Source organism: Thunnus thynnus, chromosome 18 (assembly GCF_963924715.1).
Source record: "Thunnus thynnus chromosome 18, fThuThy2.1, whole genome shotgun sequence".
In the NCBI taxonomy this organism is placed as follows: domain Eukaryota; kingdom Metazoa; phylum Chordata; class Actinopteri; order Scombriformes; family Scombridae; genus Thunnus; species Thunnus thynnus.
Genome location: NC_089534.1, coordinates 8,318,438 through 8,343,024, shown reverse-complemented (window position 1 = coordinate 8,343,024; position 24,587 = coordinate 8,318,438). Strand labels below are relative to the sequence as shown.

The 24,587-nt window shown below is 40.0% G+C and overlaps 1 protein-coding gene across 2 annotated transcripts; it reads left to right on the top strand.

Moving 5' to 3' along the window:
- The first annotated feature begins 2,836 nt into the window (after positions 1 to 2,836).
- cnstb (consortin, connexin sorting protein b) lies at positions 2,837 to 23,696 on the top strand. 2 transcript variants are annotated; one of them, XM_067572170.1, is made up of 11 exons: positions 2,837 to 3,069; positions 9,517 to 10,106; positions 11,666 to 11,775; positions 14,612 to 14,642; positions 16,022 to 16,108; positions 16,265 to 16,370; positions 17,248 to 17,269; positions 17,354 to 17,423; positions 17,857 to 18,125; positions 21,277 to 21,421; positions 21,558 to 23,696. In XM_067572170.1, exons 2-11 carry the CDS (start codon positions 10,019 to 10,021, stop codon positions 21,764 to 21,766), a joined length of 1,137 nt encoding a protein of 378 aa, XP_067428271.1. In that variant the 5' UTR covers positions 2,837 to 3,069; positions 9,517 to 10,018; the 3' UTR covers positions 21,767 to 23,696. The 2 variants fall into 2 exon arrangements, with proteins under 2 accessions (XP_067428271.1, XP_067428272.1); XM_067572171.1 differs by lacking the exon at positions 2,837 to 3,069 and adding an exon at positions 7,707 to 7,779.
- The last annotated feature ends 891 nt before the right edge of the window (positions 23,697 to 24,587 follow it).

The following is a 24,587-nucleotide window of genomic DNA, read 5'->3' as shown; positions in this document are numbered from 1 at the left end:
CTGTTCCTACTCATGCTTCCATCACATTTTTGTTTGTGTGTGTGTGTGTGTGTATGCAGTGATCAGAAAGGAGGGCGTACGTTTTATGGTTGTTTTACGGTTGTATGATTATGTATGCGTGTGTGTGCAAAGAGAGAGAGAGTTAGAATTCTGTGTTGTGATGCAATATAGGAACAACAGCGGGATGACTTTTCAAGCCATCCACGGCGAGTGAAGTGAAGTGAGTTCAGCCCTAAAGCGGCCCAATTATAATGTCAGACTCATTACAAGAGAGAAAGAGAAACTGGCGACACTCACACATACGCACACACCACACATATGCTTCCTTCCCTGACTTTGCCCGTCCTCTCTTTCTGCTCCACTTCCTCATTGTTTAGCCTTATTTTAAGTTCATAGCCTCTCTGTATGTTCAGATTTAGAAAAGAGGGGACGGGGATGAATGGCACGCACACACACACACACACACACTCGTAAATATGGGCACACACACACCATGGGTCATTTAAATCTGTAATTGCGTGAGTACTATTTCCTATTTGGCTGAATAGAAATTTTTGGAAAAATGAATTCATCTTTCTTTAATTAGTTCAAACAACGGAAGCTATATCAGGATGAAGATTCTGGTATTTTATCAATTTAGTTAACGCAAGAACAATATCATCCCATTCATATTTATATCTCAAGGGAAAAGGTAAATGGTTGTGCCATTTCTGCCTCTGAGACTTTGTGAATCTTAATGATAGCAAAGGAAACTAAAAGCCTTGTAGCAACTGATAATGTGGATAACTGCTGGATAATATCACGTAATCTTGTTAACATAAATTAAAATGTCATTAATTTTGCAAACCTACATACCAGCTGTGTATTTTTAATTGATTATGTGAAGCTAATACAGATGAATAACGTCTTCTGATTTTTTTTCAGATATAAAAATACATATGGTGCTACATGTAGTAATAAAATGATTATTAGATCATCGTTTAAAATATCTTGTATCAGTGTGATGTTATCATTATCAGTAGATTTAAATGTCATTAAATGATTCAATGCATTCATGTTTAATGCATTTTGAACACATTTTTTTTTTCTCAGATGGACTTAAACAATTGCTACAGTAAACCAAGAAGTATTTGTCTCTTATTCAAGAATTAAAATCCCAAGAGGCTCTCCATTACTTGACGCTCTTCTAAAATCCACTCTTTCTAGAAAGGCATTGCATTGAAATGATCAGACATAAAGATGTTAGTGTGTGTGACACTCTCAAGGTTTTATATAGATTTACACACAGTGGTGGAAGAAGTACTCAGATCCTTTACTTAAGTAAAAGTACCAATATAGCAAAGTAAAAATACATCATTACAAGTAAAAGTCCTGCATGAAAAATCCTACTTAAGTAAAAGTACATACAAACGTGGCCGAAAGTATTGATACCCTTCCACCTTTTTTTAAAAAAACCTAAATTTTCTCTGTATTAAGTTGAAAGTATCCATCCATCCACCCTTAACTTAATATTTTCTAGCACAGCCTTTGGAGGCAATAACTGCAGTCAAGTGTTTTCTGTAACTCTGAATAAGGTTTCTTCACTTCTCCATTGGTATTTCGGCCCATTCTTCTTGAGCAAACTGCTCCAGTTCTCTCAGGTTTGATGGCTTGCCGTCTCCCAACTGCAAGTTTCAGCTCTTTCCACAGATGTCCAACGGGATTCAGATCAGGACTCATAACAGGTCACTTCAGAAAGGTCCAACGTTTTCTCCTCTCATCCACTCTTGGGTGCTTTTTGATGTATGTTTGGGGTCATTATCCTGCTGGAAGACCCATGACCTGCAACTAAGACACATCTTTCTGACACTCGGCTGTATATTTTGCTCCAAAATGCCTTGATAGTCTTCTGATTTGCACAGATTCAAAGCACTCAGTGCCTGAGGCAGCAAAGCAACCCGAAAACACCACTGAGCTTCCTCCCATGTTTAATGTTAGGCATGGTATTCTTTTCTTTGAAGGCTTCATTTTTTCTTCTGTAAACATAGGGTTGGTGTGATTTACCAAAAAGCTCTAATTTTGTTTCATCTGTCTAAAGCACATTCTCCCAGAAGGACTGTGGCTTGTCAACATACATTTTGGCAAAGTCCACTCCCTCTTAGAAGTGGGGTCTTTCTGGGTCTTCTACCATGGAGCCCATTTTTATTCAGACAGCGACGGATGCGGTGCGACTTGAAACTATTGTACCTTGAACTCGAAGATCAGCCTGGATCTGTATTTAAGTTTTCCTTGGTTCTTCCTCAACCATTCGAGCGACCCTCCTGTTCAATCTCGGGCCAATTTTCCTCTTGCGACCACGTCCGGAGATGTTGGCAACAGTTCCATGGGCCTTAAACGCCTTAATAATATTGGCATTATGATGTCCTGATTTTGTATATCTTATTATTTGATATGTATTATTCATCTTTTTTGTCACATTTGGTATTGTTTAATTATCTTGTTGTTAATCTTATTTTTTGTTAAGCTCTTTGTCAAACTGTGCTTACATTGTATTATTGTCGTTGAGGAGGGGTTATAAGCATAGTGATTGTCTGACATGTACCTCATCGTATGATAAATTCAATTCCCCCGCCCTCCCATCTTCTGTTTATGTAACAGGAACAATAAAACATAAAGACGATGCACATGTTTACTATTTCCCTTGTAATCCAATGCACGGTTTATCAGTTTAACACCCCATCATATGACCGCCTCATTCATCTGCTGTTACATAACCGCTGCTGACACACAGCCAAGGAGCCAATATGACACATCTGCCAGAAGATGGCAGCCTCGACCACATGCTTGAGCGAAATAAATAAATAAATAAATAAACATGACATGTAGGGATATATATTTTTGCAACGAGGGGGGAAGCTGAAGAGAAAAAAAAAATCCCCGGATTGGACCGTAAACAAGAAGCATGAGAGAGTGTCGGATACGGACAGATGGCAGGCTGAGGTCTCTGTGGCTCCTGCTGCAGGCCGACAGGGAGAGCGGAAAACACCGCGACGCTGTTTCAGGGCGTTGATGTTCAGACACCATCCAGCAGTGAGTATCTCCATCCTCATGTCCTGTGTTGTATGTCCCGTTTTTACATGTGACATTAACTTACATAAACAGGTTCTATGTTGTTTTTTCCCTTGTCAATCAAAAGCTTCAACGGATTTCAGACGGATGGCAACATAGCACTTATTATATGAAGAGTAGGGTGTTATAGGAATTGCTATAATAGTGATAAAACGATAAAAAAATGAACGCAATAAACTCGATAACCTACTTCAGACACGCTGTTACAGCGCATTTAAGCTCCATGTGGTGAGTGTAACGTTTAAAAGGGGGGAAACTCATGAAAATTTGATGTAAGCGGAAAAAAACAACCTTTAATTGAGGCGCGAGGCTTCCTAGTGTACTAAAGCGTCAGCTGCACGCGCCCCCGACGCACATGTTCACTGTGCTCGACGCAGACACGTGCACGCGCACGCGCACGCAGCCGCCCACTTGTGCGGCATTTGTTTCATCAACAGACAGGAATAATGATAATAATAATAATAATAATAATGATAATAATAATAATAATACCTTTATTTATATAGCACTTTTCAAAACAAGACAAATAAAAGAAAGCAGGAAAACAATCAAATATTAAATCACAGTCAACAAATAAAATGACGCATAAAACAGTTAAAAGTAATGATAAAATAATGGATGAAAGTAACACATAAAAGTAACAGATAAAATAAGTAACAGGTAAAATAATTAAGCAAAAGCCATATGGTAGAAGTAGGTTTTGAGAGACGATTTAAAAGAAGGCAGTGAATTTCCTCGTCTAAATTCCTCTGGTAAGCTGTTCCAAAGGTTTGGAGTCTTAACAGCAAAAGCACTGTCACCCTTAGTCTTTCAGCCTTGATTGGAGAATAGCTAACAGGGTCTTATCAGAGGATCTCAAGCGACAGGCTGGTGAGTAATGATTTAGAAGCTCAGCCAGGTAGCTCGGTGCCAAGCAGGGCCTTAAAAGTCAAGAGTAAAATTTTAGAATCAATTCTAAAACGGACAGGCAGTCAGTGAAGAGACGCTTAAAATAGGGGAAATATAATTATGCCTTCGTGATTTGGTTAAAAGTCTGGCGGTTTTGGACACCCTGAGGCCCTGCAATCATGTTTTGGCCAAGTCATGTAAACGCTACATTACAATAATCCAGAGCATGAATCATAATCAAGGAATCAGAATCATAATTGAAACCAATTAGACAGTTAGCCTAAGTGTAGAAAGAAGTGCAGAAACATAAAAGCTGCCTACATTATTTTTCCCCTGTGAGCTTTTCTGCAGATTGCAGCTGTAAGCTTTAGTGTTCACAGTTGTCACAAAGTACAAGACTTGGTGTGAATACGGTTGAGTGACAGGTGGTGTGAAGAGAAGTCTGACAGGGATGTTGTCAAGCTCTGCTCAGTGAGCTGCTCAGTATATGTTAAAGGGTGATAGTAGGCAATATTATAATAGGCAAAATTAATAAATTCAAATGACCATATTCTGCATTTTTCAGTATATTATTCTTGTAGATTATTGTGATATTGCTGCAAATTTACACAGCATGTTTCAGATTTATGTGTTTTTCTACATTAAAGGCAGCTGCTCTTCTCAGCTTATTTCTGTACAGTTTGAAAAATCAAAAACTTTGCTTAAGGCAGTACAGGATATGGAAGTCATGTGTGCTTTTATTTTTGTCTTTGTTATGTGGTAAAGAAGGCTAATATGATGTTCAAGTTGTGTTATAGTGAGTAGTTTGACATTTTGGGAAAAGTTTATTTAAAGATTGATGCCACTCTCATATTTGTAGGGTAAACACAAAGTTTGAGCCAGGAGCCGGTTAGCTAGCATAAATACTGGGAACAGGGAGAAACAGTTAGCCTGGCTCTGTCCAAAGGTCACAAGGTCAAATCAGCCTACCTGCACCTCTAAAACTCTAATTAGCAAAGTTATATCTTGATTTTTTTAATCTGTACAAAGTGTTATGAGTGGGTTATGAGCTAGACTCTTTCCCAGCCGTTTGCAGTGACTTATGGCCTTTTTCCATTGGCACTTTGCTGAGTCAAACTGTGCTGTATTGATTTGCATTTCCATTTCCAATTTAAACACTCTGAGTCTTGCCCAAGATGGACAATCTCCAAAGTCTGGTCAAAGGGCGCCCGACCCGCCTCTATGCAGTTTGCAGTGGCGTCAAATGGGCTTCGACATCATTCAGGAATGAGCTGGTTAACTTCTGATTTAGCCGTCTGCTGACTTGAATGGGGATAAAATGATTCAATTGTGTGGCTCTTCTAGACTTTCCAAATGTTATCGGACCGAATGGATCAAATTCTGATAGTGAAATTAGTCATTTTACAGGGGTTGTGATGCTCAAAAAAATGTGTCCACCATTTTACAGCCGCTCCTTTGACCACTTGTCACAACCTGGCACACTTCCTGGAGGCTTGAGTAAACAGTAAACATCATCAACTCAAGACAAGTGCATCATCATTTAAAGACACACCTTCAAGCAGGTAGCCTTCTTGTAATGGAGATGCAGATCCCTGTCGCGCTTAGTCAAACCAAGTCAAGCCAGCACATATATATGGAAAAGGGTTATTATATTTACCTTTGGACAACCAGCCAGTCTGGTTTCTAGTCTTCATGCTAAAATAAGCTAACCGGTTGCTGGCTCTAGCTTTACAAACATGAGAGCAGTATTGATCTTCTCACCTAACTCTGGGCAAGAAAGCAAAAAAAGACATATTTCCCAAAATGTTGAACTATTCCTTTAATGAAATTGACTGTTGTAATTGAATGGATGACTAATGATTGCCTGAAAGATATGAAGAAGAATTGGGCAGCAGTAATGTTAAGTACTTGTAATTTGTATTATGGTACTAAATGTTTACCAAGTAATGATTTTGAGCAAAAACAGTCAAGTTTACATAGAATGCATCAATTCACAGGAGAAACCTAATAGTGTAGGAGCAAACCTGCAACTGTCATAATGTATTTAAGTACAATTTGATTTTTTTGTCTTAGTGTCCCTGCTTTATTCTACACATCCTATGAGTCAGTCCCCGCTCCCAGCGTTTGCACTTTGTGTCACATTCCACGTTATAGAATTCACAATGTTCACATGACTGCTAACATGCTGTGTGAACATATAGTATCACACAGCTTTCATGCCCTCAGACCACTCAGGCTGAAAATGTAGGTTTCATGAAGCGGAAATATATTTATCTACAGCATGTCAGCCATTGCCTATCCATTCTCCACTGATGCTGCGGAGAGAGGAAGTCATGGTTTTTTTGCAAGCGTGTAGAGGAGCTTGTGTATAAAGTGGAACCAAAACTGCAAGCATTTGTGATTTGGTTCCCACAAGAGAGGCCAAGACAGATATATGCAGGTGTTTATCTGTTGTGGGAAAAACAGGGAACTCTCCCTGAATCTATAATGCAAGAAAAAAAGAAGATTGGAACTTCTGTAAAAGAAAATTGACAGGTTTTTCTAAATGTTCTTATGGAAATAATCAAAGTGACAGGACTGTTAAAACCCTGTAAAAGGTCACTCATCCCAATAATGTCAGCCTTTTGTCGACAGCTACAGGTAAACCCTTGTGAACTTGCTGTGAAATGTCCGTAGGCAAGATGTTAAATCCGACATTGTCAAGCATTGTTAATCTGGATAAAAACAGCAGCTAAAGGCTTGTAATTGGAGACTTTGGCTTCCATGTTAACATACTCTATTTCATGCAATATATGATATATGAGTAGGTTTCCTGGGGCTGAAAGTAGTCTTTCTTGCATCATCAGGTGCTGAATTTGGGAAGGTAAATAAAGTTGTTCTACAACATGCAGAGAATACTAATGAGTCCAATGGTAAACAGACAAGTCATATGGCTGGAAATCTGCTTATTAGCCCAATAGCTCTTAGATTATGACTCCCCCCCCCCCCCTCACATTTCACCTTGACAGAAAACTTATTACAATTTAAATTAGTTTGCAGTAATATTCTGAACCATGTAGGGCTGCTACTAACAGCCTATTTTCATTATGAATTAATCTGGCAGTTATTTTTTATGATTAATTGTTTAGTCCAGCTTCTCAAATCTTAAGATTTTTTCACCATGCTAGGGGCATGATTAGCAATGGCAGTGCCAGTCTGTCTATCGTACAGCCCACTAAACTTAAATATCTCAACAACTTTTGGATGGATTGCCATGACATTTGGTGCAGACATTCATGTCTCTCAAAGGATTAACTGTAACTGTAATTGTAACATTTCCTCTAGCATCATCAGGTCAGATTTTCTACTTGTTAAATACTTTCGTCTATGAATACCTGCAAAACTAATGACATTCCCTTCAGCCTAAGCTGTACTTTACGTTTAGTGCTAATGCAAATGTTAGTAAGCGTATGTAAAAATCTAAGTTGGTAAACATTACTTGCAACAGCAGCGTGTTAGCATTGTCATTGTGAACATGTTATCCTGTGTCACACGCAACAGATAGGCTCTCGTTGTAATCTATGTAGCTGTCTGCACCAGCTCTGTGCAAGCTTGTGTCTCAGCTGCGTCTCATGGGTGTAACTGCAACCTGAAGTGTTCATTTATGCTACTTTCCTCCGTTTTATGCCCGTCACTACAGTCATGTGTATAAGACTCTGAGTACTTCCAACATGCGGTTGACCTACGCTCAACACTGCACCTGCTGACATGCTGCTCACACTACATTTGCTGTCTAGACATGGGGTTAGCATGTTGATGTTAGCTTTTAGCTGAAAGTACCAAGTGTCTAAGTTTAGCCTCATAGAGCTGCTAGCGTGGTTGTAGACTCTTGAAACAGGGGGGAAACAGCATCATCTGGTAATAATATTGGGGGGGATACACATTGACTGTAAAAAATAATGGATGTGACGTCACCCATTGGCTTGTGGACTCCCGTTTTGCATTTTGACTGTTGCCATCTTGGATTTTTTGAGCCAGAAGTGACCATATTTGGATAAAAGGGTGGAGCTGACCCTAATGCCAGCTACTAGCTTGGTTAGCACAGTGCATTTATAGTCTAGGGCTAACTGTGATAATGCTAGTGCTAATGATATTTTTTGATAGCGAAAAACAGGCTTAAAACCATTAAAACAAAATGTACTTATTGGAAAAAACTGAACATCTGACTCCTTAGAGGGTCTTGTAGTACAACCAAACGCTGAACAAGACTTTTTTAGGCGATAAAAATGTTACAATTTACTTTCATGAAAACACACTGAAATAGCGACGGCTACAGCTATGCTTATACTCTGTGAATCTGAGGTTACGCCATGGTTATTTTTGACCAACGTTGTCGCCGTGGTAGCGACTTGCCTTTGACAACAAACAAATTTAAACGGGTCAGTTATATAAAAATTCACTCCCTGTATTGTTGTCATGATTGCAGAAATTAGCCATAGAGACCAAAGCCAATTTTTGTTCCAGGCTGTAAACATGTTTATTTTAGGCATTTTAACATGGTGGTCTATGGGGATTGACTTGGTTTTAGAGCCAGCCTCGAGTGGCCATTTGAGGAACTGCGGTTTTTGGCACTTCCGCTTTAGCTTCATTTTTCAGCCCTGGAGGTTGCTGCTTGGGGATACATTAGAGGCTTCTACAACATGTGGAGAAGATTTGGTCCAGCGGTACATAGACATGACAGATGATGATGAAAAAATAATAAAAGGCTGAAAAAAATCAGCTGATTGGCTGAAAATCACTTCTTTTGAATTGGTGTGTTCACATTACATCTTGACAGAAGCTTATGTTTATGATAGTTTGCAGTAATCCATATCTGGACTAACCAGAGCAGGGCTGCCAATGTCTTCAACACAGACAACTTTACTGGGGCTGATTTTTGCTTACAAGGTGGCCTCTGTTCAAAGGGCAAATTTCCATCTCATTGCAGCAGCCACATAATTAACATAAATCACATTCACAAATCCCTGGGGAATTAAATTAATAAATGCACATTACTCAGTGCCCTTCTTACCCTGAATCCAAATTACAAAATATTCACCTTTCTCGATTAAAAAACAAATTCAGCAAGCTTAACCAACGTTCACATTTGATGGCTCCTGGAAAAATGTCTAAACATCTAAACATGGTAGAGAAATGTGGAAGAAAAGATTATAAATAGTATCTGCTTTCTGTCTGTCAGTGCTGTAACATACTCACTACTAATCATTCTACTCCATAGACTACTATGAAGTTATTTTCAACCCTGGAGTTATTCAGAATGGAGCACTCTGCCATGCCTCAATGGGCAGTCATGCTTTAGACACAAAGAAAACCCTTTCAGTCAATGACATAACTGCCATTTCACCAATAATGCTGCTTCTCTTTGCATTCAACTCTCTCTTCTTTCTCTGTTTACGTGTCCTCTCCCTCTCAGAACATACTGCATGCATGAGGCATATGTTATGTTCTTTCTCTCAAAATGTACCCAATTTTTCTTGACAGCTTGCTGGGAACATTCAAAGGAAGCTACTCTGATACCTCCATGTAAGAGGGGAGATAAAAGGCATAATAAACCACACAGAGGCTGGGGAAAGTCTACAACAACTAGGACCTACATCCTCCACAACGGTCTAAGTCCTTTGTGGACTATGGTGGACATTTCACATCTCTCTATCCTTTACCGCCCAGGAGAGGTGACGGAGGATTAAATCACATGCTCCGTTAAGAGTGATCGCAAACCAAACCTGCAGAGACCTCATTCTCCAGTGCTAGAGACGCCCTTGAATCCTTTCCGGGAGCTTAGAGCAACACAAACTTTCCCAAGTAATTTGCTTATCACACGCAGAGGAAGCTCTTTTACGCAGATAAAAGTCCGAAAGGTTTTTTTTCAGTGAGGGCCCCCCTCAAAAAAAAAGAGATCCAGCGGCAGCCCACTGGAGGGTCTCAGAGCAGCCTTTGGGGAACATTTACTCGAAGGAAAAGACAAGACAAGGTGACAGAGGTGATGGGTAACAAGAACTCCAACCCGCCGAAAGGTCTTGACACTGCGACTCCACAGAAAGAGGAAGGGGTGTTCATCAACAGTGTGACAGGTACAATATGTCTATTTTATTTTACACCATGTGCACCTCATGGAATTTGTATTTTTTCCTGCAGTATCAGCTAAAGTGGATGGTAATGACACAATAAAATGCACTACTCATTCATTAAAATGCCTCACAGATATAGTTAATCATCTTTAAATGACCCTAGACTGTCTTTATAAATCAGCAGAGAGACACATTAGACTGACAACACACATTATTCAGTAGCTGACTGAAAGCTTTTCAGAACAAATCAAAGCTCATCATCCATCTGTGGACCACAATTCTCCCACATACTGTTACAGTGCGCTGGAAAACCAGAGCTTAAGATGATCAGGATGATACTAAGCTGTAAGAAAGCCACCGCCAATACTCTTAGATGTTTGTAATGTACTACACAGCTGGAGTTGAGAAGCTATGTTATGTAACAGTTGCAGTGTACAACTCCAGCTAATAGCGAATAATTGTCACAGTAATGGCTGCAGGCGAGGAGCTGACAGGCTGTCACCGATGGCAACCTGCTGAGCTAACAGCCTGTTTGTCAGTCGGCTTTAGCATCTACCACGTCTTCTGGGGCTGCCATGACACACACACACACAAACACACACACACACACACACACACACAACACACACACAAGGTAGCAGACTGGCACACTGGTTGTCAGTGTGTTGTAACAATCGGTGTAATAGTTATTGGTGTTTAATAAGCTGGTTAAAAAGATTGTTTAACATTTTGTGAAATACGCTTATTTGCATTCTTACAGAGAGTTAGATAAGAAGATTGATACAACTCACATGTCTGTACAGTAAATATGTGGCTACAGCTTAGCAGTTAGCTTAGCTTAGCATAAAACCTGGAAACAGGGAGAAACATCTAGTCTCGTTCTGTCCAAAACTAACAAAATCTGTCTACCAGCACCTCTAAAGCTTACTAATTAACACATTATATGGGGCTGTTGTGTGCAGTGACTTCCTAAAGTTACCTGTGAACACAGTCAAGCTGACTGTTTCCTGTTTCTAATTTCTTTATGTTCAGCTAAGCAAACTGGCTTCATATTTAACTGTGCAGACACGAAAATGATATTAATCTTCACGTCTTTGCAAGCGAGCAAGTGTATTTTATTCCTTTTCTGCAACAGAAATATCGAGATATGAAGATATCCTGATTTTTATTCCTTAATGTAGGAATAGCAATCTGGATCCTACATTTCCCATAATGCAAACCAATAGCAGCTTTGTGAGACCTGTCCTCTCTGGTAAATGCCCATGTCTTTCAAACTCCATTCCTCCTGTTTGTAATGCAGAGTGTTTGGTATACATTAAGTTGTCTCCCTGAGCATATGCTGCTGACATCACAATGACATCATCAGGGTTATTTTCCCAGAGTCGACAAGGCTCCTCCATAGCCACAGAAGACATTATACAACTGTTTTTAGAGGCTGACTGGTCTGGAAAATGCAGTACACAGCAAAGATACTGTGATAGAGTTTACAAATTTAGGTGTATTTCTGAAACATTAGGTACATTTCATTCTAATGTTGTTTGCTTGTGTTTGTATTTTTCTAGGAAGTGTCTCTAGAGATGGACCGCCGGGCCCCAGCACAGAGCTGCTGGCCTCTCTGCAGTCCCTCGGAGAAAACAGTGACTACACGCTGCTGCCACACTCCCTGCACCAGGTGTGTAGGTGTGTTTGTGTGTGTGGTTGAATGTTTGAGAGAAAGCAGGAGGATTTTTTTCATCTCTCAAATCCAGAGGGAATATGTGCCTTTATTTAGTCAGACTGAACGGCTTCATGTGTGGGTGTGTATGCAACTACATATGTTTCTGTACGCATACATCTACGGCATGTTTGCGAACGGCAGTTCTCCCGTGTGACCTGATTCCCAAGTCCCCGTTTTGTCTGTTAAAACAAGTCCCACAGCTGGTGTTCCTCAAACACATCAAAATAGCTTGTTAGAGATGTGATATTAGAAGACTGGGTTCTTAATTTAAAAAGGTCTGCTGACTGAAAACCTTATCCGTTCCCTGCAACCGCATTGCTCAAGGAGACATCCGCAGTAGGAAATGAAGCAAAAGAGAACATGCTCTACTCTGCAAGCACAGAGATTTGAACTGGTAACCCTCCCCTCTTTTGTTCACTTGTCTAGTGTTGTGTCTGATGCCGCCTCCCCTCCCTTAGATCACAATTACGCTGTTCAAAAAGACATGCTAATTAGATGTGTGATAAATATAGTTTTGTTCTGTCTCAAGTTGAAAAGGATCGCAGCTGAAGATCGGTGGTTTCATGTTGCTCATGCAACACTACGTAGACCACGTTTTCCTAACACCACTCAGACAAAATGATTAATTTGTCTCAGCTACTCCAGTGGCCTGAGAAGCTTGTAGTTTATTTTGCTTTGCTGCCAACTCCAGTAATCATGGAACAAAGGCAGAGCTGTTTTTCTTCAAAAACCAAGAAAAGAAAAGGAGAGGCAATGCAGTGTAATCAGACTCATTTGACAAAAGCAATTATATGACGTGTTACTCATGTAACTAAGAGTCACATGTGGCACAAATTAATTTAAAAGGTTCGCAGAATTAAGCAATTAATATGCTGGCTGCACAACTCATTTAATGCAGCACATGACAGTGGAGTATCTGGTAATAAGTTCAGCATGTAGGCCCACTTTTAGAAAAAACATGTCTATTATACTCTATGAGACATAAAGGTCCATATTTGGTCATATCTGCTAGCAACTGCTATTTTTATGTACCCAATATTTCATGTCCTAAATTTGCTCGTCAAAAAACTAAAGATACCAAAACAACAAGTCAGTCAACAATAAATCAAAGCAGCAGAGGAGCTCTCTTGTAGGTTTGATGGAAGGTTTGTGTCTTGGTAAATCATGATTATGATAAATGCAGGATACACCGACAAAGGCAAACATAATCAATTAAATAAGAGAATGGAGAAAAAACCCCACTAAATTACAAGAGAACTGATATATGTGGATGAAGCAGGTTCCTTTTATGTGGAAAAAGTGAGACGTTCGGTCTATTTTGTTATCTCTGTGAATGTGTGATCCACTGATCCAATGGGAGCGGCTCATATTCTTACATCTCTTATTGAGATTCAATGTACAGACCATCATGCACACAGAGAGAAAACTGCATTATTATTCATGCTGAGCACTTTGTGGTTCGTCTCAAAGAGTGCTACACATATAAACTCATCCATCTCAAACTCAAACTGGCTGAACAGTCTTTATAGTTACTGGGTAAATGTTTTCTAACTAAGTGTAAAGGTGGCAGGGTTGTTGTTTACATGTCTCCTGTGTAACGGACACTGACAGTAATACGTTCATAAAAATGCTCAAACATATCACAGCTAGGGTCTGATAAATATTTCATTTCATATTTATGGATAACTATTTCTTAAGAAATAGCCATGAACTGCAGGTTGTTGAAGAGACAGAGGTGTACTCCACAAAGTTAGGGTCAGAGAAAACTAAACTGAGTATCTGAGGAGGAGAAACAGACCGCTGGTGCTGCAAGATTTGTTCATTTACAAGAAATAAGCGATAAACATTGAAATCACAGACTTAAAAAACTCTCTCAAAAACCCTCTTAATGATGCTGTTAGTGCACAGTTAATATTGGCGGTGACATCACAGCTTAAGGTTGCCAGTTGACATAGTAACACAACATGTTTTCCGACATTTAATGCACGTCAGAGCAAGCAAGGATCGGAAAGATTTGCCACAGAAAACAGAAATCAAACAAACGCTATCACGAATGTTATCTGAGATAACCAAACCAGAGCCGAACCAAAACAACTAAATCAGGCTGTGCAGTGAAAACTACTTGGCTTAAAGCTTTTCATTGGAACGAGAAGCTAACTGACGCACGCACAGTTAAGTGCTTCATCTGGAGGAAAAAGCTATCAGACGCAGTAATAGTGCCAGCTCGAGAGCACAATTTTGTTTGTTTAAAAACAACAGAATTCTTATAAGAAATATCAGTGGTGTCATTTTTTTGCTGAAAATGGTGCTCATGTGTGTGTAAGTAGGCCTGGGTGGGTACCATGAAAAGTTAAATACTATGCCATAGTTTGGGAACCAGTGATATAGCCAACTGGTTGTGGAGACAAAGGTAAAAGTGTCTGATGGGAAAAAAGCGAGAGAGACATGTTAATCCGGACCATAAGTAGTTGCATGTGACTTCATGTCTCAAAGGTTGTCCGCATGGCTCTGCTTCTTGGTATGATGCTAACATGTGATCCCCGTCTTTGAAGGAATTTAGTGAAACAAAAAAACCCATCAACTTTTGGTTGAGGAGCCTCATTAGTGTTTGACAGCATCATTTTCAGCGCACAGCAGCGGCGCGGTTTAAAGTCACACTTTGCTTTGATGCTTCGTGGGTTAATGGCGGTGTTTCATCCTGAAATGATGTCACATGACTTGTTATTTTAAGTTACGGTAACACAAAAGATCAGCACCTCCTGTTAATCAACTCCCTTATCTGTCTTTTCAGATTGCAGTGGCCTACTCAGTCAAAGAAGACTGTATCCTTTCACTGACCTCCTTTTTCTGTTTTTATGCATTGTGACATTTGCCAATCACTAGTATTTTCCAGCTGAGTCGTGACTAAGCCAGACTAGCACACGTAATGATTAAAAAAAAAAAAAAAAAAGGTGCAGAGATTTTTCCACTCTCCACTTTGGAGTGTTTCCATCTGTGTTGTTTGAGGGGAAGGGGGGGGGGGGGGGGTTACCTTCGATGGGATTCGTCAAGCAGAGCAGATTTGGAGCTTTACAAGTTGTTGTTTATTCCATCGGGGGGACTGTTCTGGTCTGATTTAGGCCAAAGCATTTTGAATGGGACTCTAAAGAGACAAAGGTACAGAGATACAGACAAAGTAAGCACAAAATTAGATATTCAATTCAATTATTGATGTTTTCTCTGTTTATTTAGATGTTTATCTCTCTGTCAATCCGATCTGCGTTTGTCTCATTGTTGTCGTTTTCTATCTGTAGTTTTCTATCTCAGTTTCTGGGTGTTTCCCATACTTTGGCTGAAAGCCTTGAGGGCTTGCATTAGTAGTTTCCCCCCGGCTCTGTTTGTGCTGTCGGCTTGGCAACAGCAGCTGGTCTGGCTGCAAGGAGGACGGTGTGTGTTTACATGTTTTTGTGTAAAGGAAGAGAGAGAGAAAGAGAGACAGAAACAGTGAGAAGGCTTAACGTATGGCTAGAGAGGATTCATGACATAGAAAGAGAATCATGTCTGGCAGGAAAAAGCACCGCAGACTGTGAACGTTGAGTGCACAACAACGATCGGGGGTGTTGATTGGGAAACATTTTTATTGAGATGACACAACATCTTGCTTAAACAGAGAAAAAACAGCTCTAACCCGCAGCAAACATTTGTGTAACCTAGTTTCACAACCGGTTATGTTAGTACAGCTTCAGTTGGTGTAGATAACACTATTTTCAGATCATATTATAATCCCCTCAGAATGAATCCTAATAAATTTGTTGATCCCTTAATGTTTCCTCTAGCACCACCATCAGGACATTAGAAAATGTTTGCATACTAACTACTCTTTGCTATTCCTTGCTTATAATGTTGCTGAAGTTATTATTTAACTGCCTCTCTAAAATGCTCAAAATGTAATTTATTTGTTACCTTAGTAACAAATCAAAGCTTGTGCTGACTTGAGCTGAATGTGTGTTTTAATCCAGTAGTATATTGATATATTCTTTTGCTGTCTTAGCTTAGTTGCTGACGAATAAATGTCTTCTCTCTTAGCAGCCCCTATGCTTTGTGAAACAATTTTTAAAATGTGTGCTGCATGTCTCATAAATCCATTTCTATTTTTGCATGTGTAAAATCTTACTGGTTTCATACTAGTGTGAGTTGTGTCTTTAAATGGGAATGACACCAGACCAATGGGCCATCCAGTTCCTACAGCTGGAGAAGCTCTACCACGAACGTCTGCTGTCCAACCTCGCTGGCCTGCAGGAGAACTGGGGTACTGCATGCATCTGTTTTTTGTCATTAGTGACTTAAAACCAAAACATGATTCTGTGCTATTAGGGTTTTTCCCAAATGAGTGTGAGAGACAGAGAGGAAAAATAGTGCAAATGCACTTATTTTGCACACACTTGTACTCCACATGTGTTCCCAGAGAGCCAATGGAGGGAGAGGAACGCTGAGAGCAGTTCGCCCGCTGATACAGACATCAGTCAGAAACACATTGAGACTCTGAGCCAGATCTGCAGGACACACCTGGGGTAAGTCATCACAGCACCTGCACAAATGTATCAGATGTAATCAAGGCGCTCTTGTGTCTGATGTACCTGTCCTTTATTGCTGAGGCAGATAGATCCATGAGGGAGAAACATGAATTGATAAACAGTCTTTTTTATCTTGTGAACAGCCAAAATACTCCTTTCCCAGGGCGGGGATCGGAGGCAACAGCAAACTTTCCACACTTTTCAACATTTCTTTGTCATTAATGCATGTATTCAGGAAATTTGTGTCTTTGATGTGGAGTTTTCTCATGTCTCAGCTCATTCACAGACAGCAGACATCCCCATACTAAACTACTCTCAGTATCTGAACTAGATTCCTCTCATGCCGTTCACATTTCCTCCCATTACCCACAGGCAAAAACCTTTTAGCACCCATTTTGCTTCAGTGTAATCAGCTACAATCTTTGGATGCACTAAAGAGTCACAGAGCAGGCCAACACACTGATAATGCATGAAGACACACTGAGGATACAGAAACACATGGGACTGAATGGGAAAATCAGTATTTCTGACAAGCAGAAAAGATTTCCGCAGGGAAGTGACTTCCGCTAGACAGACAAATACCACAAGTCTGCATGCCAGACGCTGTTGTGTCCCACCTATGCTGTGACCCCTGTGGTATGTTATTGCAGCCCACAGGCGTGCAGGTGGATTTGATTCAGCTTGAGATCTGATGCCAACTCCTGTTACGTATAAAGGCCTGCAGAATATTTAAACTCTTTAATATGCTAAGTCACACAATGTTAACCTTGTCTCTTCCTCTGTCCCTCTCTGTTTTCTCTTTCTCCTCTTTTCTGTCTGGTCTTCCTCTGTCTTGTTTCTTTGTCTCTGTTTTCCTCTCTTTGGCATCACTCAGACCATCCATCAGTGTGGAACAGGTAAGACGTGAACCCTCCCGTTCCTATATTGATCTTAGATCAATATCAGACATTTCATCCAACTGTTCATCTTTGATTCAACAGAACACACTGAATACAACGCAGGAAGACATTCAGAGCAAAAAGGAGACACCAGAGTCCTGTCATGAAACAGGTAAACATGTATTACTTTCTGCATACAGTAGAAAATACCAAAAGAATACACAAGACAAGAGTCCACAGCCGTGCTAGCAGCTCTGTGAGGCTGTACTCATATGCTCATGTCAGCATGCTAACATGCTTACAATTACAATGTTAACATGCTGTTGTTTAGCAGGTGTGATGTTTGCCATGTTGACCATATTAGTTTAGTGTGTTAGCTTGTTAGCATCTGGGAATTAGCACTAAACACAAGGTATAGTTGAGGCTGGTGATGGAAGGTCTTTAGTTTGCAAGTATTTAGTTATAAAACAAAGTAACAAGTAACAAACAGTGTTGAGTGTGCAACAAAGTGGTAGACCAACCGACCGATAGGCTTGTGCATAATAGATTAAAAATCAGTTATCAGAAATTCATAATAAATGTCCTTTGTTCCCTCCATATTTCAGTCACCAAGCCTGAAACCACACACCAGGATGAAGAAGAAGAGCAAAGCATGAGCTCAGAATTGGAGCTGTCGTTACCGCAGACAGGTCACCAGCAGGAAGATGAAGAAGAGGATGGAGAGGAAGAACAGGCGTATGAGGAGGGGCAGGAAGTAGAAGAGGAGGCGGAGCCATGTGAGGAGACGCCAGAGGAGGAGGTGAAGGTGGAGTGGCCAACGGGAGTCCCCCAGGCTTCAGACAAGGATCTAGCCAAGCTGTCCCACTCAGAAGGGGTACGAATACACTTTGCATCTGCTGGTCTGTCGTGTGTTTGTCTGTCTTTACATCTGATATTCTCATTTCTCCCTGCATCTCTTGATCTTCCTCATCTTAATTTCCTGCCTTCTTTCCTTTTCTTTCTCCTCTCCATGCATGCATATGTCATTCCTTCCTTCCTCTCCCTGATCTCTTTTGTTTTTAGTGTCTATTACACTTTGCGCCTGCATAAAATGAGACTCTATTTGTTCAAGCACCACGTCCTGACCCACAGCTCTTTGTCTTTGCTGGGACACTCCCACAGATGATCTCTGTGGTCCCTTTGTGAGATCATCGCCGATCTCTCTTTACGTTCAAAAACCCCCCACCCATGTTCACTGGTGTGGCCTGACACTTAGGAAATCTACTCTGCCAAATGTGCTAGATTATTGAGCCGGGGCCAGAGACAAGACATCATGTCCTGGCTGAAACTCTGAGCTGAAGGGGCCTGGTTCTTCCTAGAGGTGGGGCTGAAATCAGAGCTATTCCAAACAAGAAGGCCTCGCTTGATGGGGTCAGGATCATGAATGTTATGCAATCCAGTTGAGGTTTGACTGGGTGGGGTATGGGTGGTACTCCTTTCTTTTGCAGTGAGTCCCATTTTTTTTTCAAGCACTCTATTACCTATCTTTCTTAGTAACATTATAAAAGGGAAATCCTGATGAAGTTCAGTCTGCCAAAATAGAAAGCATAGTAAAAAAAACTCTTATCAAACTTAGGAATCATTTGTAGTTTTTGACAAAATGTGGTGTGGTAGCGGTGTTGACGCATCAGCTGAGGCAATTAGTCCTGTACACAGCTGGTGGCTTTCCCAACAAAAATGAACATTAGCAAACAGGCTGAACTAACAGAAACATGTGAAGCCACAAAACAGGCCATTTTGTCTGGCAGCTTATGCTCATTCAGTCCTCAGCTGGCAAAAGCAGCGACCTGCTGAACAAAACTGAGCTGCAGCAGCAGCAGTGGCAGCGGCAGCAGTAGTTTATGGCCTATATAATAGATCACTTTGTTGACAGTGTGATTTGTGAAAAGGCCACAGTGTCCTTTCAGAAGCCCGGGAGAGCACAATAAAACACTCGAAATATATGAAAGACATGTTCTTCGGTTGTGGATGGTGAATTTTTTTATGCTGCTTTGTAGTTGAGAATGTTTCTGTTGGTTCAGCTGTTTGCTGCAGTTTATTTCCATCTGGCAATCGACCAGCCAGGACTCAGAGCCTCTGCTAATGTCCATGTATCAATACCACTATCTTATACAACCTTGTGTCACAGTTATGACTTTAGAAAATCTTCCTGTAAATACTATTTGTATTTGACAGCTTCCTGTATTATTATATGATTGTTATTACCATCCTGCTTCAACAAAACTGTGAATATCTTACATTTTGATTCCAATATTCGATCAAAAACAGGACTGTTGATGATATATTCAAAAGAAGTACAACTTGATTCAAACATGTAGCCTTATTTATCTAATAGACAGTTACTGTCAATAATTTATGAATTATAAATGAATTTTGTTCTTATTTATATATAAATGAATGCTACGGATGTAGTTGGAGACAGCTGGAGACACTGAATGTGAAATTTGTGGACCCATATAATACTTTATATTCAAAATAATGTTCTCCTTAACCACAAATTCAGCTGTGGTTGCTTTCACATTCACCTTTATTATCTTTACCGAATCAATTTTCTATGGAGGGGTGCCAGAGCTTACATCTGGTGTGGGAGAAAGTTGCTCCTGATCGCACTCACAGATATTGCTTTGTGTTCGTCAGTCTTCTCAAACCGCACCAGGATTTTCTCTTTGACATCACAATTTTCACAGTGGTAAAACTGAAAACAAAATCCTGATTTGACAGGGGCTTAACTTGTAATCTAACAGTAAGACATGACACCCCAATCTGCCAATCTGCCAGCGCAATATCCAGCATGCCACTGACCCACTGACCTCGCTGAATAATTGACCTATAAATTATGGAAGCAGATGAGGCTGACAGCTTGAGAAATTACTCAGTTTCACTCGTCAGCATATGACTGTGCTGCGTGTTGTTGTTTCTGCTCTGTGGTTTGTTTGGAGATTATGATCGGGTCAAAAGATTTTCATTAGATTGGGTGGTGTTTAAAGCTCTACTAAGATCATGTCTCCCTTATTACTGACCTCTGTTGACCGTACAGTGTAACTACAATTTGAACATTGATCAGAGGTTCAATGCGTGTTCAGTGTTGCATCTTTCCAACAGAGGCCTTTTCTTGTCATTTCCCTTTAGGCCAGACATCCATTGGTGCCCCTGAGGGGATTTATCTTTTTATTCTAACATTTTATTCAAATTATGGGTATTTTTTCATAATATTTTAGGTTACATTTAGTTTCATTCAACTTTACTTCACCTCTGGATCTCTGTCATGTCATAAACATCATGTAGTCCGTCATTTAGTACTTTTTTATGCCTGTTATGAGTCTTATTCTGGTTTTAATCATGTTTGGGATATTTGGGAACATAAAAAACCTGGTTATTCATGACTTGTCAACATCCCAGATGCAGGTATTATCTGACTTATGAATGTCCACCTCTTTATATAATCTAATATTTATATTAATTCCACTTTTGACTACTTTTGTGCAATATTATACAACTAACAATAGATCATTTAAGCCAGCATTAATTAGTGAAGCAATTTAGATATGCTTGAATAATATTTTGTACAGAATCTTTTAGTATTGTCTTTAACATCCATAGAGAGAGGACGTCAGTGTGGATCTGTTGCAGGAAGGTATGTATGAGATTTATAGACAGACAAACGTCAACCTCAGCCTTCTTCGGCCAACAACAGCATAGTTCAGAAGTTCAGTCATAATACTGTACATGCTTGTTGACCACTTGCACTTACTCAAAGTAGAAGGCTGGAGATATGTTTATTTTTGTTATTGTTGGCCACTCCTAGGAGACCAAAACCAACAATGTGTGACTTCTGGCTGCCCATTGGTTGCTACTGAAGATATCAATCTTTGAAAGAGACTCAGTAATTTTCTAAAACATACATAGCTTCATTTCAGAATGTATTTAATGTAATTTGTTGACTATAGGAAAGCAGACTTAGCCTTTCTGTGTTTTCTGTCCTTTAGAGTTCCTGCCCTGATGGTCTGGTCTCTATCTTGAAGAGGAGGAGAGCGTCGCTGGACGGACTGCCTCCCCCGAGCGACATAGCAAAGAAACAGAGCTCCAAACGCAAAGTTCGCTTCAGTGAGCCAGACGATGGCATTGAACAAGGTACAGTTTAGCTCATCTATAATGTCAACACATTCTTGTACTCTGGTGAAATCTGTGTGCAATGAGACAAACGTTCATAATATTCTGACACCATGAAGAAGGATATTACATCTGTTCTCTATTTCTTACTGTGTAGATGAGGTAGGTGGAGACTCCTGCCTGATCCTGCTGCTGCTGTGTCTGGTCACCGTGGTGATCAGCATAGGCGGGACCGCTTTCTACTGCACCCTGGTGGACACTTACTCCAACATTTGCACCGACTTCACTCACAACGTCGACTTCTATGTCATGAACGTGCGGAGGTTCTTCGAAGGGCTCGGACACTGGCTGCACCTCCGGACTTAGACCCTTTCATCTGTAATCCAGACAAGAGCTATGTCAAACATTTGTTTTATACTGGACAGTGTACAATAGAGGGAGAGAGACGGTGAAGCCGAGAGAGTTCCTGAGCTTAGACTGGGACATACAGGCAGTAATCTGATGCTGCCATCCAGATTATTTAATGCTTCGATTTCTTCTACAGTCAGCAAAAGAGCTCACCTTCGTTGGCTCGCTAAGACTTGTGAATTTGATGAAAACGGACAAAGATTTATGTAAAACTGACCGGGTGCTCGAAGCAACAACAAACAGTAAAAACTGTCACATTTCTTCAAGTCAGAAGAAAAAAAAAAAGTCATGACGTGTGCATGTTGTGAAATGAGAGTTCAAAAAAAAAAAAGAAAACTCTTGTTTACTACTGTCTGTGTGGATATTTCATCTTAAACTGACCCTTACAGAGACCACACAAGAGGGCTCACAACTTTCAATGATATTTATATTTTAACAGAAAAAAATAGTTTATCTGTGTATTAGTTTCCTTCTCTTTTGTAGCAGTTAGTGGTTGTAGATAATTTTGTCTTTTTTGTTCCAGAAGCTTTATTGTTCTGTCCAGTTTTGGTTTTATTTTGACTTATACAGAGAGAAGCTGTCATTATAATCATTAGGATCATACGTGTGTGTTGTTTTCTTTTTTTTTTTTTTTGGACGATTGGGCCAAATGATTCTTTTTTTCCTTTTAATTTTGTAATATTAATATCTCTGCTAAATTAATATACCATAGGGCTGTACAGCTATATCAAACATATTATACAGGTGTAACACATTTTGAAAAAAGGACAGAAAGATTTTGTTATTTTTTACAAAACACTGATTCCAGATACAGATGAGCCTTTATTATCCTGGAAAGGATCATTTCATAAATGCATTTTTACCTCAGTACAAGTTCTTACTCTCAACATTCCTCCTACCATCTTAAGGCGACCAGTTCATGAAGATTATACTTTATATGTGATATTGTTATATGTACAAAGTGCCCTATTAAAAACAGAGCACAGCCTATATGAATGATGCTGTACGTGTAGGTTCAGGAAGAGTGCAGATCTCGGTATGAAGACATCAAGTCTGACACCTTACATCAATGCATTTCAGCGTAGTCATCAGTATGCAGTACAGTCATCTTACAGCCGCTCCACAAACTCAGGCTCTTACAGCTGTGTTTATACTTTTGGTGCTCCAGTGTTTTCATGTTCATCCTTAAGTGTGTCACAACAAAATTCCTGTTCTGCATCTGGATTTATGATCATATCCAGACTCCTCCTGCAGTGTGCAAACAGTTACACCCTGATATTAAAAGCCCAAAGCATGCGTGTGTGGATTGTATCTGCATAGGACACCAGCTCACATTCAAAAGTACATCAACAATAAATGAACAATGAATAACAATAAATTGAAGATGGAGTAAATTATTACTGTGAATAGAACTCATCTGTACTGAGTGTTCATGTGTTTATTTACACCTGGCTCTAAATGTTTTATTGGGTTACAAACACAATCTTGAGGCTTCTTTTATCTGCATTGGAAGTTTAATGTCAGGTGTTACGCTGTTTTAGTATCATTTTGTCCAAAAGCAGAGCTTTATGGACCAACAGTTTGTGTTTCCTGACTGGCACAGGTAGCACAACAGAAATTACGCCTGTAAACACTACATTTTATTGGAATGGAGAAAATCAGCATGTTCCTTTATCCATTGCTTTGTTTACTGATTTCAACGGATTTTTAATCTCCCCTCCTGAGCTCCAGATATTTGCAAAGTGATGAATGTTACCTCTGTATTGTCACTGTGGATATTGTTTACCAACAAGTGTTGCATTATGCAATCCACCTTTATATGTTTCAATATTTATGTTGTGTCCACAAGGGAATACAAAAAAAATTAAATAAGGAACATTTGCCATTGTGTGTGTGTGAGTGTGTGTTTTTTAGTTGTTTGGTGGTTTATTTGGAGGGTGGCTATAAAGAGTCACACCTTTAAATATAATTTGTATAATTGTATAATTATTTAAGATATTTTGTTAAAAATTTGACTGTTACTTGCATGCTCTGGCCACAAATAGAGTAGTACCTCAACTTCGCCACAAGATGTCACTGTACACCACAGAATCAACAATATTTAGTCTAGAAAATTCATCCACATATTGCTGCAGTCACACTGCATGGGGGGCCTAGAGCTAACCTCTGACTCACCTGAGTGTTGTATTCAGCATACTGATAGATATATTAAAGGAAAAACTAACATAAAGTGTCTTAGTAAGCTTTCGGGCCACAATGTGCCACCAGAACAGCTTCAATGCATCTTGGCATCGATTCTACAAGTGTCTGAACTCTTCTGGAGGGATGAACACCATTCTTCCAAAAGATGTTTCCTCATTTGGTGTTTTGGTGATGGTGGTGGAGAGCGCTGTCTAAAATGTCAGTCCAAAATCTCCCATAGGTGTTCAATTGGGTTGAGATCTGGTGACTGTGAAGGTCATAGCATATGATTCACATCATTTTCATACTCATCAAACTGTTCAGTGAGGCCTCTTGCCCTGTGAATTGGGGCATTGTCATCCTGGAAGAGACCACTCCCATCAGGATAGAAATGTTTCATCATAGGATAAAGGTGATCAGTTAGAACAACTTTGTATTGATTTGCAGTGACCTTTCCCTCTAAGGGGACAAGTGGACCCAAACCATGCCAGCAAAATGCCCCCCAAAGCATAACAGAGCCCCCAGACTCCCTCACTGTAGGGGTCAAGCACTCAGACCTGTACCGGTTTTTCCTTTAATTTGTCATAATTCAAGAGAA

Coding starts and splice junctions, on each gene's coding strand:
- cnstb (XM_067572170.1), top strand. CDS start 10,019: ATGGGTAACAAGAACTCCAACCCGCCGAAAGGTCTTGACACTGCGACT. Junction 14,643..16,021: donor CTACTCAGTCAAAGAAGACT/GTATCCTTTCAC, acceptor GAATGACACCAG/ACCAATGGGCCATCCAGTTC. Junction 18,126..21,276: donor AGCTGTCCCACTCAGAAGGG/GTACGAATACAC, acceptor TCTGTCCTTTAG/AGTTCCTGCCCTGATGGTCT.